Below are 14,277 nucleotides of genomic sequence, written 5' to 3'. Positions count from 1 at the left end.
AAAGGGAAAAGGGAAAAGGGAAAAGGGAAAAGGGAAAAGGGAAAAGGCTTTAGTCTTTATTAGCAAGATGAGGTAAGGGAAGAAGTTGTATTTTCTTCCTGGTTTAAAATCTGCCAGATAAAACCTAGTATATTTATTTGTATTGCCTTTCCTAGGAATAATTCTTCTTTCTCAGTTGAGAATAGCTTGAATAGAAGTAATTTTTATTTCAGAACTAAACAACGTGTCAAATAAAAGCATATATACATATATATATACATACACACATACACACAGCTTCTCCCCAGGCCACAGACTGCATATATTTCCTAGCAGAGGCTATCAAGCTTCCTTACAAAGGTCAAACTTCAGTGGTATTTAAGCCCTCTGATTATTATTAATAGCCTGTGACTTGGCCCATGGTGCCTTTTCCATGACGTACCAGCCTTTTGCAATGCTAGCACAGAGCCCCATACATCTGCACAGCAGCCCAGGCAGAGCACTCAATTGACTTTCATCTCCAAGCCCACAGCCTTGCCCGGGACCCCAGGCCAAGCCCCGGCAGCTGGGGGACCAGCCTGCCACAGCTACGCTGCGACTACATCAAGCCAGTTAGCTACACTTACACTCACAAAAGCAAAACCAACGTAACTTTGGGTTGTAGAGCACACAGAATGTCACAGGATTTGAAGCTTTTGTTGCCTCGTATTTAATTCCCACCTACAATTTTCCCCGACCTACATTATCAAAGAATTAATTGAAATGTTTAAAGTGTTTAGTGTTAACACAGGTAAAAATACACTTTTTCAATTTCCACATAGCCATCTTTTTGATTAGGCTAGGCAAACACCTAAGTTTTAATCATGTCTGTTGAAGTGTTAATTATTTCATCACCACAGGAATTCTGTTTGTGTCCTAATTAGTTTGTGAGCACAGTTCCCAATCTTAAAATTACTTCAAAAAATATTGTAACTTACAGAATTGAGCTTTTTTCATAAGCCAGCTAACAAACTGTGATAACCAGCACCAGGACACTTCACATCCCGTGTTCTTTAGGTGAGCATACTATGATCACTGGTAACTAGAAATAGAAAGATTCCTACACAAAATGCAGCAAATACCCATCCCTTAACACCATATAAAAAAATATATGATTGGTCTTAAAAGTGGCCAGTGAGATCTGCAGGACCAATCAGTATTTTGAAGGTACTGGAAACAAACTTGGCTCCATCTACATCTACACTGTAGATGAAAAAAAGAAAGTCTGATAGAAAAAAACTTCAGGACCACAAATGTGCTTCCATGAAGCTGCCGTATTTGTTCATTAAGTAGAAACGCACAGGAAGTCTGAAATATTCCAGTCAACTTGGTTTCTGGTAGCTGCCACATGTTCAACACTTCAAACATAAATCCTTACTCCCTAAATCCTGTATAGAATTTCCTAAAAGAAAAAAAAAAAGACAGGGTTGACACATTTAAAAGAGGAAGCAGATACCCAAGAAAATCTATGCCATCATAATGCTTCCTCCTCTGCTTTTTATTCACTTTCTTCAGCCATCTTCACTTAAGGAAAAAGAAAAATATTTCTGTGTTACCTAATAAGTCTCAGAGCAAACAAATCAACTTGCTAATAAACTTGGGGGTTGCTTGAGACAGCCATACCTGGCTATTCAAGCCAGGTTGAGCAGAGCAGAATCTGTCAAAGCATTAATAAAACACAGCCCAAATAACCCTGACTACTCATCACACTATTGATAAAATAGCCTTGCTCCTCAAAACACCAAAACTTCCATCAGTAAAAACAGATTGTATATTGCATTTATTTCTCTAAAACACCGGTTAGTTGGCCACTAACTGAATCCCATTATGCCCTTGAACTGCATTGACATTAAAACTAAAAATGTCCCATTAGATTTTAAGGCTGTTTGTTTAACTTTCCTATGTATCTGGGAGATATATGTAAGAAGGACTGGGTCAGCTGAAAGCAGTTCCACCTACTGATTCCAAAACGGTGTGTTGCTAAGTGTTTTAGGAGGTTTTTGTTTTTGTCTTTTAAAGGGAACAAATGAGTTACTTGGCTTTCACCTCAACTTGGTATCACACCAGCAAGGCACTATCATCAAAATAACTCCTGCAAAACAGAGACAGAGGGAACAGCTGCAGATTCTTCATAATCACTGGTAAATCTGCTCAAAGCACTGCATCCCCTGATCCCCACTCCAATGAAATCAAACCACCCGATACTGGTAGGACACAGGGGCTTGTCACTTAGGTACCACGCTGTGGTACTATCTGCAATGCACTTAGCAGAAATAGAATTAATTGTCATCCTCTAAAGAGTTGATCCATTAGCACTCATGTGTTAAGCTGTGATAAAACGGAGACATCACTGGCAATGCTGAGACAAATCTTCTCTCTTGGGAATACTTCAGAATGTTCTTATATTAGGAAAGCTTTTATACCCTTCTGAAACAGTACAGAGAGATCCATTTTTGTTTCATGAGCTTGTGTGTTCCACATCTGTTCTACTCTTTATAAATATTGCTCTAAAGGAAAGGTCACCGGCAGAACTCTAAGGATGCGTTCAATATCAAGCAGACTTTTTAAATAGTCAAGACAAGACGAAGTCTGAGAACTTGGGGAAGTCAAGAGCAAACAAAAGGCCAGATTCATGTGATTAAAGAAACACACACCCAGGGTGTTAGTTGGAATTTTTATTGAGAGTTCAAGGAAAATCTTAAAGGGGGGGGAAAGGAGACAACCCTCTCCCAAACCCAGCAATTCTTTTTAATGCATCAAATATGCCATTGATTCCTTCTTTCTATGAAGACAATATGTAGTGTGCATGACGTCAGCTACAAATTTCCCCCACACACACACCTCTTTCTTCTTCTCAACTTCTGTTAGGTGGGATAAAGCTCTAAGTATCACCAAGTGCAAGTTTGATTAATGCAGGTAAAATTTTCAGCTTTAAAAAAAAAAGCACACAATAACCTAAATAAAAATAAAATGAAGTTAGTAACTTAACCAATCCTGTAATTTGCCTGTTATCAGTTTTACCAACATTCTACAAAAGCAGGCACGTAATAGCAGATTTTAAATCTTTCTCTGACAAAACTCTTCTGCATTGACCAAATGAGTAGAAATTTATAATACAGAATAAAATAAAAAGAGCAAGCTCTAAAAGTAAATAATATGAAGGTAAAGAGTTAACACATTTTTCAGAGGAAGCCACATGTCACAAGTTTATTAGAGTTATCTGAAGCATTCAGCAAGTTTTACAAGGTCCTTCACCAATTATTTGGAAAAACTACCCTTTATGCAAAGGCATAAAGGACAGAAGTCCTGCATTAACAGATGTCCAGGAATAAGGATGTGTATAGTGAGGTGGTAGCATTTGCTAATGCAACGAAAGAGACCCAAATCTGAAACTGAAGGCAGAGATGTAGGGTCTCGCTACCCTCACAAAGCAAGTGAAAATGTATTAAATAAAACTCAGTGCTGACAAGCGCAAGCTGTGCACATGTGACAAAACACAACCACTTTTATAACACTGGACTTAAAATTAGCTATCACCACTCAGGAAGTAAGTTCTGGTGGCTCTGTGAAGAGCTCAGTTCTTAGAGTTGATGAGGAAAAAAAAGACAATAAATAGTAGTGGTTAATAGAGATAGTGAAGAAGAAAGCACTGTTTTATCCTCAACACTTATTAGTTTCTACTGATAAACTAAATTTAAGGCTAGAATATAAAAATAACTTCAAATTTAGAGACACTCAACTTATTCAAAGCAAAAGTTCGATTAAAATTCAGGTAAGAGAGGTTTAGAAAACAGAGGCTTTTTTTCCTTCTTGGTACAGCCAGGAGCCCATGGAAGCATGGCTACCCTTTGCTGCAATTTAGCTGAGCTCCTCTTTCCCTCCGTTTTCATGCCACCTTCCTAAAAAGCCTTCTGGTCCCAGTGTAACCAGGACTGTGTCCTTACCACGTTTGTACCCACGGCAATAAAAAAAAAACAACCCATAGAAGTCACCTCTCATCCCCACCAAGTCATGGCAGCTGGCGTACAGTTAGGTTCTCCAGAAGAAGAAAATGGCCCCTTGCCTGAAGCATTTTTCAGCAGCCATAGTATATCCTCCTAACTCAGTCCAGCTCAGCGGAAAGAAAAGAAAGGGCATGGGCAGAGCAAAACCACCCTTCATGCTTCACCTTGCAAAGGCAAGTAGCATAGATCAGGCTGCACTCAAACTTCAGAGCCACTGCAGTAGCAAGTACTACAGAAATTAAAAAAATAAAAATAAAAGCAAAAGAGAAGTTGTTAGGATCATCTGGGATGCAATTCAAAGAGCAGCACACTGATGTATATATGTACATAAAGCTCCTCTCCTCCCTTCTGCTAAAAACAGCCTTTGCTAATGAGTAAGTATGTGTGCAGCAAGCACTGACTAGCCGGAAGAGTCTTTGATGGTAGAAGCAAGATACATCTACCACCAAGTTCCCTGGGCTGGCCGGTATCAATCGCTGAGCCGCTGTGAGATGATTCAAGCTTCTCTGGTTTCCCTTCTCTCACCATCCAGCTCATAAAAGTCTAAACTGAGGTTAATCAGCAGTCCCTGGCTTCAAAATCCTGTTTTAGACCAAAAATAAAAGCAATCTTTGTCCTCAGTGAATTACTGCAGTAGAGTGGGATTTTCTTAGGATTAGTTAACATTAGCATAATGTTAGCATAATGCTCATTTGGCTGGTAAACTACAACTTACTTGAAGAGATTGCTGCTGCCATCTACTGACAGTTTATAAACAGGAGTACACAGTAACAGTTACATTCTGAAAGGAGACAAATTTTTCGGTAGAGAAGCCCAGCATGCACAAGCTGGTAGCCAGGCTACATTATTTGTCTAGCAGGATATAGAATCATGAACAATATTTCACGATTCTGTGATTCATATCACACACAGGTTGCTTTCAGTGAAGAAGTGGTTTAGCAACAGTGTCCTGACAACCTAGTTCCTGGTTTACTGCTTAATAACAACAACAACAAAAAAGACTCAACCCATGGGTTTTGATTTTAGAAAGAGCTGGAGGGGGGGGAAAGATGTGTCTTCCCTTAACTGCTATTCACTCAACACTAATAAATAAATAAACAAATAAATAAAATTAAGTATTCTATTTCAGAGCTCTGTCTTTAACTTCACGTTTTCCTCTTAGAAGTAATAACCCAGTTCTGATGAACATAATCTGAAGTGTCATAATCAAGCGCTCTGATTGATAATTTTATCTTCCTACCATCTCTGCCACTGGAACATGTGAAGTGAAACCATTCTGCAGGCCAAGCAGCTCTTCCACTTCTATTCAATACCAACAATAAGAGAACTTGTACTTCAAAACACAAAATGAAGTGTTTTCATGATTCTCTTCAGTGGAAGAGAGTGGAAGATTGATGGATTATAGCAAGAGTCATCGCTTAGTGTAGCATGCCAGTCCACTCATGTTATTAGTCTTTCTCCTTCCCTAGGTTTCTTTCAAGTGTTAAGAAGTAATTCACTGAGATAACTGCAAACTATTTTGGTTGCAACCTACTCAGAGACTGCTACGTATTGTCCACTCAGCACTTGCCCATAGAGCTTCAAAGTTTTTCTGGTCTCCAAGAACACACCCATCAGGTTTCTGTTAGCAAAACCAGACAGTAAAGTTAATTTTGCAAGAACTAATTGATACAACCACATCTTATCTCTCCCAAGATCAGGAGAGCAATCTTCCAGTAACTGAAAACACAAAGTAAGATGAACCCAGTTCAGAGTTTCAGCTGACAAAGCGATAGAAAGGAAATGTTCCATCTTTAAAAGAATCTGCAGAACAGACAGCGAAAACATGAATACTTAGAAACATATTCCAATTGAAAGTGAGATGCTGAAGTCAATGGAACAAGTCACAGGAAGGGAAGTGATGTTCACTTCAGCCATCAAAAGCAATGGGAGGAAGAACTTGACAGGAAAGATTAAGCAGCTGTTTGATTCACGCTGAAATTGAATTCACGGCCAAATGCACAGGAAGAGATCTCTGAAAGGTGAGGTGAAAGCATAGTTTGGGCAAGCCCGTACTGAGGCAGATCTAGATGCAATTTAGCACTGAAGAACACGCAGTTTTATGTTAAATTTTTTCTCATATATACTTCAACTCTGGATACAGCACCCCATGAATCCTCAGAAGTAATAAACTTGAAGGAAGTAGTTGGAAGTGACTGAGAGGAAGCAGAACAACAGAAATCAGAAGTGTCAGTCAGGTGCAGGAACAAGAGAGACACTTCTCAGCTCTTGTTCAGAAAAGGTCACTTGAAGGAGATCACTAAAACCCAGGATGAAATTGCAATAGATGTTACCGTAAACAAAGTAGTAATAAACTCCAGATATCAAAGAGAGTAACAGGCAAAGCAGGTGAGTTGAGGACAGGTAGGCACACAACAGGGAGGATTAAAGCATGCTTATCCCATAAAAGAGCTAGAAGAAAGAAAGATTAAGGAACAAGTTAAACAAGAGGTCAAAGTAGACACTAAAGAAAGGCAAGAGACTGAAAGGAATGATCAAAGCAGACAGGTTAAAAGGTCTGCCTCTGACAGCAGTGGAAGGGAAGGGACTAAGTCAGTAATATCTGGAGGCAGGAAGGAGAAGCAGCAAGAGAAATGAAGGAATCAAAGACAGCAGGAAGGCAGTAGGGATCACCAGGATCTTATTAAGCTGGGAGAAAAAGAGAAAGTCTTTCAGTTCATAGTAAAAATAGGAGTAAATAATTACTCTCATAACTCAGTAGTTATAAACTACATTTCCAAGTACTGTTGGAAATACGAGTGCCACAAGTCAGCTCGTATACCTCAGTGGCAATGCATAGCCCCTGAGTAACAGAAGCTCAGTGAGCACGTGCCATACCAAGGAAAAACAATGTCCTGGTGCCACTGAGATGCAGTGGTCTGTGGGAGTGCTAAAACATGGTTCTGGGATAACACTATAGCCACTTTGGAGCAGTAACTACCAAGGAAATCAAGGATTATGTTTGTCTACTCAGTGTTCTGCCCCAGTTGTTTCAGACAACTTCATGATCCCTGCATTATCTCTTCACGAGCAGTGTCAAGACAGCAGCTTCCTCCCTCCAGACACTGCACTGGCATAATCTGCATCATGGTGTTTTAAGTGGCAATATGAGTATCACAACTGTCAACATTTAAACTAAAAAGTTATAGCATGGAGTTCTCTGCATAGTATTCTTCTAATCCAATGTGGCTAAAAACCTTGAACAGCCTTAAAAAGCAACAACAAAACCCACTAACGAGTATTTAAATTAAAGTATGCGAACAGACATTCTCAAACGCCTTTACAACACAACATCAGAGATCCCACAACTAGTTATTTAAAAATAGGCCCAGCTTAAGTAAGGGACTTAAAACATACCAAGACATCTCACTGATCTGCACACATGACTACAGTTACAGGATTCAATATCATGTGAAGGTAGAATAAGAAGCCTACAATGCAACATCCCTTCTCTCAACAGAACCCAATTCATCTGAGTTCCTCACTGAACACTGCCTGATATTTAACTTACGTATAAATGCGTGCACTTTTATACACATATAAAAACCTCATTCCACCAGCATGACAACAATGCACATCTCAGTTAAGTGCAGGCACAAGTACGCACATAGCTGGGGCTGAGAATGCTCCAAAATACACAAAAGCTTTTGGGCTATGGAAGGGGTGATACAGTTTCCAGATCTGCATGGGCCACGCTTCTGCCATTTTCTACTTCCTACTGCAAATCCAAGTCTTTCCAGACCAGCAACAACATATTTCATTGAAGCTTACTGAAGATATGCTATGCTCAAGACATAGAATCACTTGGCTGCTTCTTATCTTACAGACATTGCAAAAGATGGCCACAACCAATATCATACGTGCAATATTTAGCCAAAAAAACACACCAGCAATGACATTAAATCTCAAAGCAATGCCACCCTGCACAGCAACCCTGACTCTGGCTGCTCAGACATTAACACTTCAACTGATAGAGAGCATGCTCTAGAAAACTGAAACCACTACTGAAAAATGGTTTCAAAGAAGTACATCCTTAGCCAGGAGACTCACTTTTCTTTCAATACGCCCTAGAGAGATGACTGACTTACAGAACGCTAAGCCACCCGTGCATGCATGCATGCACACACAGAAAACTCCATAGTCCAACAGAACAGAAAAGGCTCCAAAGCTTCAGTAGAAATAAAACAGTCTCACACTGTAAGAATACTTGAAAGGTAACAAATTGGAAAGGAGAATATTAAACCTATGTGGCTAAGCTGAAATGCTGAAGATACCTTGTGAATACCCATCTGAATGCAGAAGAGATTCACATACATCCTCACACTTTTACAGCAAAACTTACATATACTAATGCCATGAGAAACTGAGTAACATTACAATGTAGTTCACATCTGAACCTCAGAGGCATGTCATTTTCCTATTGTTTCTACCTTGCACATAGTTCTCTGGTTATTGATTTATGAGCCAACCTGCAATCTTTAAGGCTTTTCTGCCAACTGTTAATAATACATTACAGTTGTGATAAATGCTGTAACAACGTAATTTATGTTAAGCTTTCACAAACATAGCAAGAAAGCTTGTGATTATTGACAGCACCACCATTTAGATTTGCTCATTACTCTCGTCTGCGAAATCTTAAGCCCAGCAATGCATTCAGTTTAAGGCAATTCATTACAAAGGCAGTCTCAAAACCACTGTTTACCTAATTTATTAGCACCTCAGACATCAGGTGTATTATCATATTCCAATTTACACCTGGGCAGTTGTCTGCTATTTCTTCATAATACATCCCATGTTTTCAGGGGGTTCAGAACCAAGCACAGAGATTCACTACAGCATGAACATGTCATGCAAGTTTGCTACCACAATTTTCAGATTAGAGAAAAAAGACAGGTTCATGATTATATACGTGTAATATGATGACTACCAATTTAAGGTACTTTCAGCACTTGTAACAACTTTTATTTTAATTATTGTCAACCATATAACTAGGCTTCTTTCCTTCTACATGATTTTTTTTAAAAAAAATCAATACATTATAGAAGTCTTAAAAGGCAAGCGTTCACACACACATAAACAGAAGTGTCCAAAGTATCAAAAAATCAGCATGAGATTATTGAGCTAGCGCACGGACACAGTGACTGAATAGACGGGAATTATTACTTCTATATAATCACCAAACTGGAAACCAAGGAAGATTTACACAATAGACTAATGATTCTGCTAGAGAACCCACTAGACAGTACTGATCACAATTCCACTTTTAAATTCCTAAATACATATTCAAAACTAAGTAGGAATGTCAAAATGTTTACTCACTAGAACATAATGGACCCTCTGGAGCTATTACTGAGGAGCAAAACCATAATTGTCCTTTTTAGTATATCTTTTTATGTGTAGATTTGCAAAGTAATTTGCAAAACCAGCTAAGTATCAGCACTACCATTTGGGAATATCAGCATATGGGAAGATTAACCATAGATGGGTTAGGTGTTTTTTTTTTTTTTCTTTACCTCAGCAACAATCATTCCAAATTCACACAATGTTCTCTTAGCAAAGAGTTTTTTTGTGGGTTTATTTTGTTTTGTTGGTTGTTTGTTGTTTTTCCCCTCATCCACAGGTCTGAGAGGAAAAACTTGGCAAAAAAAAAAAATAGCACTGCATTGGGGTGAGGACTAAACAAGACTGAGAAAGGTTAAAATAATCTGTTTGCTTCTTTCTTAGAAAAAAAATATTCTGAAGGACCTATGAAAAGAAAAGAGCAAGGAAATGACACAGCATGACATTTAGTAAGAAACAAGTTGCAGTGTTCTTGAAAAGTTAGATATAAAAGAATATCATTGCTATAAATTCTCATCTGCAATTAAAAACAAGTAAAACCAGTCCATAATACTGCAATTCTCAAAGAGGCTTGAAACTTGAAATCAGAATCCCCTATGTCAATGAAAAAGGGCACACAGATCTACAATACTTATTATAGGCATTAGCAACTGTTAGCCAGCTGTCTTCATCCCTGTTTCCCACTTGTATGATCTCTAAAATAAAAGCACCACCCAGACTGGAACTGTCTAAAATTTAAGTAAATTAAACCCATCCCACAGGCTTTCAATGAGGTACAGTATTTTTGACTCCCACTTGGAGTCCAAAATAACCAACTCCATTGCTAAACCAAGAGAAATAAGTAGCTTTATCATGCCCAGTAGGTTATTCTATTGCATGCAGATATGATAAAGTGAAAGAATAAACCACATATTTTCCCTGCACTGAAAATGTACTGCTGTGCTACTTAAGATTTACAGCACCCAGAAGTCGGGAGGCCTCCTTTGCAATTTTATAGCCCAGATTCCTCATATAGAAGTAGTATAATTTATGTACATTTGAACTAGAATGAGAGTCTGTCATTAAACTATAAGCATTTGTGTATGCAGACATGCACGTGCCTCTGACAGCAATTAATGAATAGCAGCAAATCAGTCTTCATTTCATGACAGCAACTTCTGAAAGTAACTGCTCAGCATTCAGATGAGCTTCCAGAACAGAGTTACTTTTCTTCCGTGTCGAGCCATAAGAAGCCGAATCAGGTTTCAATAACAAAAATAGGAGTGCAGCTTCAACGGTGGTGTACATCATGGCACATCATTCACGCACCACATCTCCTGAGTTTAGCAGAGGTTTCAGTAGGATATTTTAAAACATAAAATTGGCAGCTATGTCTATTATTTAAGATGCCTAACTTTTATGAGACAAGACTATTTTCAAGTGTGTATCGTACTAGCAAACTACATTCCCAAACTCCAACACTGATTTTTTGTGTCAAATAGTGTTTCAGATGGGATCCCCTCTTCATTTTTAGAATGAAATAAAAAAATACAGGGTACACTCCCATCTGTTCTTGCAGCAAATTACTTCATTTTTACATAGTATCACTATAAATTGCATTCTTTTGAGTAGGGATTTGAGATTTGACAGAGATCTTGGTCACAGAAGCTATCCTTTATGGTACCCTACAGTAGAAGCTTCTGAAAGTGACTATTCAACAAATTCCTACAATATAAGTCCACTAGGAAGTGCTGTATCATTTAGTTTGATATATTTCATGTCGTGTCCTTCAATCACTCAGTAGTCTCTGTACTGAGTCTAGTAAATTCTGACACTTTTATGATGAGATACAGTGGGTGCTCAGTGTACTGTTTTTTCTTTTTTTTTTTTCCTTTGTTTTTTTTTTTTTTTTTTTTAAAGCAGCCAGTCATCCTGTGGTAATTATCTGAATTTGTCCAACTTCACTTCCAGGTTTCACCCTTATTGTGACCTTCTTAAAGTACCTGATAAAATCACCCTGTGAAAACACTTGGATATTCAACAAGTCACCACTCATCTTTTCGATAAGTTTACACTTGTCACATCTCCTGGTAAAAGTATTTAATCATATTTGTAGCTTCCTTCCATACGTAAACCTTTGCAAATTTTGAACTTGTTTAAACCAGGCAGCCAGAGAGAGATGCAGTTTTCTAATGCTGACCTAGACATAAAGATCACCCACATTAGGTTTTTAATTCATTCAGTCAAACCACAGCATTTCAACAGGAATTTCCTTTTGTTCACTGCAAGCCTAAGCCATTTCAGTAACAAACCATTACTTTATCTCTCCCCAGGTTTCTCAACACAGTTTTGCATTTGAACATTGAGTGGACCTAGTTTGATCAGCAAATCAACCAGCCCTCTGAGATCACCAGATATGCATCATTACATCCATATGCACCTCATCTGCATATTTAAAAAATACAACCACACAGCACATGAAGCTGAGGACCAATCCACACTAAACCCTCTAGTACAGTTAGATTGGCTCTGGAAATTTAAAGAGCAAACTGGTAGCTACATTAGCTTTCAGCAAAACTCTCGTCCCTCTCTTCACAGCTGCAGAGTTGATCAAAATATTTCTAGAAACTGTTTTTACAAAATGCCAGAGGCTCCCATGAAATTAGGGCACTTGAAGGAACATGGGGCAAGACGCAGTCTCCAACTCAAAGCCCTTTGCTAAAAATAGTTTCTGCAAGTCATACAGCAGAATAAGATATGAGGGTGTGACAAAGGGATGTCATGGCCATGAGTTCACTTTCACCTACATAAAACCTGCATGCCCTTTCGCCATCCAAGGGAATGCAGCCACATGGCACTCAAGACAGAGAAACCTGTATCATTTTGTTTGCATACATACAGAAATATATCACATGCTCCTTAACAGTGCTTTGAAAGCAAATACTGCTTTAAAATTAGACCACGTGCACAACTACCACTATATTAAAAGTAAGTCACTGCATCATGTTGAAAACATTTCAAACAGAATATACAAACTGTTAAGCTGTATTATTGTTTCAATTCAATAGCTGGTCCATACAGTACAGCAATATCTTAACAGACAACTATAAAACAGTTAACAACAGGTGTCTCAAGCCTTGTACAGTCCCCTAATTCTTCACAATTCAATGCTATTTTCAGCCAAGAACAGAAGCAGTGTTCAGAATATCAGAAAGAAACGTTAAGAAAGAAGTTCCACTCTTAGTACTTGTTCCTTACAGAGGACGAGTTGCCTCAACTTCTATTAAACCCAAAGGCAAACAAGGGCACTCAGCATCTCCTGCAAGACTTCTGTTATGTGTCAGGGTCAGACCCTGTTTTAATAGGCCCTTCATTCTAGGTAAATAATTCCTCTTTACATCAAAGCAAAGTACTCATGCATAAAGGAGTAGAAAATAATCCAACACTTCATAGCAAATTCAGTTACAAAACAACATTAAAAACTGTATTGGACTCTCAAACTGCATTTTGAACACTAGCACAATACCTCATTGAAGCTGTGAAATTTTTGCTTTCATTATTCCAGTACATCTGATGGAGAAATTCTCGATTTAAAGCTGTGTATGTTATGAGCAAAACCTGGCTATAGACTGTTTATGATTCAGCCAAAGAATGTTGATGATGATCATGAAGAATACCTGGTGTTATAGAAGGCAAACAATGGCTTTTTTTCATCTCCACTATTCTAATAATAGGAATTTTTGTCTCTAAAAGCATAATGTCAATAGCTATCATGAAAAAGGATTACTCAAGTTCATACAGATTAAACTAACACATCAAGAAAAGCAGTAGGAAAATGAATTACCTTATTTTTCATTAGAAAGAGCAGATTTCCTTTCAGTCGGCACCATCTCTCTCTCGGTTCTGTATGCAAAGAAGTAAGAGATTAATAAAAACAACCTTTTGTCTTCACACATTAAATGCTTCTTAAAGAAAATGCATTAGTAATAAAGGTCAGAAAAGAAAACCATTAACAACCAAAAAAAGCCAGCTTCACTCAGCAGCTGCCTATGCACAACATGCTGTTAAATGCCAGATAACTTCCCAGAAGGTTTCTTCTACTCTGCAGCTGAAAGAATTGGTGACTGCAGCAGACACTCCACTGTGTTTTCTCTGCTTCTCTGCTTTTTCCTCACACGGGAGCAGAAACAGCCACTTTAGCATGGTACAGCTTTCGCTTCCATCGTTAGGAGAGATGAAGTATAATCCTTTTTAAGGCACAAAAAAATTTACTCTTTACTTAGATTAAGACATGCTCATCTGGATTTGCCATTTTTGGAATGTAGCAAGTAAGCAAATGCGACCTAAATATTTACAGTCACTTCACTATTGCTATTTTACTGCACTTTTTAAGAAGTGCTTACCCAATGAACGCAACAACATATTTGTGCTTATACACAAATAGATGCAGGTAATCCAACTTTTAAGAAAAGGGAATGTTTCAGAACTTTGCGGTGAGTGAAAAAAAGCTATTCTTACTAGCCATTTTTTTTTATTACATCTTTTTTTCGTTTTGAAAAAAAGAAAAAGCACTTTTTATCCATCTCCAGGTATAGACAGTAGATATAGCTATTATAGACATCTCACATGCAAATATATCTTTCAACAAGGCCTGCATCATTTTAGCATTTCCTAGAAAATAAAGAATATTTAGCATAAGGGTTTTTTTGTTCTTGTTGTTGTGGCTGTGACATTTTTGGTAGTTAGCTGGTGACTGTCGTAGGGTGGTTTGTGTGGGTATTTTTGTTTGTTTTTTTTTTGAGAAAGAGGACGTGAAACCCCATGTCTCCAGACAGCAGCCAACCATTAACTGATAGGAAGCCAGAAAAACAGCAGTACCCCAAGGACATGGTTGTTC

The 14,277-nt window shown here is 38.2% G+C and overlaps 1 protein-coding gene across 14 annotated transcripts in view; it reads right to left on the bottom strand.

Moving 5' to 3' along the window:
- Window positions 1-14,277, bottom strand: part of INPP4B (inositol polyphosphate-4-phosphatase type II B) — a 302,822-nt gene that overhangs the window by 242,544 nt on the left and 46,001 nt on the right. For 12 of the 14 annotated variants that reach the window (XM_035324470.1, XM_035324469.1, XM_035324467.1 and 9 more), the window contains one exon: window positions 13,225-13,283. The exons of 1 other annotated variant lie outside the window; for it this stretch is intronic. In XM_035324470.1, the coding sequence (XP_035180361.1) occupies window positions 13,225-13,283 (59 nt within the window). Of the gene's footprint in view, window positions 1-4,045; window positions 4,106-13,224; window positions 13,284-14,277 lie in introns of those variants that run through there. One more of the 14 variants, XM_035324474.1, reaches the window with a different exon arrangement.

This window comes from Oxyura jamaicensis, chromosome 4 (assembly GCF_011077185.1).
Source record: "Oxyura jamaicensis isolate SHBP4307 breed ruddy duck chromosome 4, BPBGC_Ojam_1.0, whole genome shotgun sequence".
NCBI classification, from domain to species: Eukaryota; Metazoa; Chordata; class Aves; order Anseriformes; family Anatidae; genus Oxyura; species Oxyura jamaicensis.
Note: the sequence above shows the minus strand (reverse complement) of the source record. Positions and strands in the feature narration are given on the sequence as shown.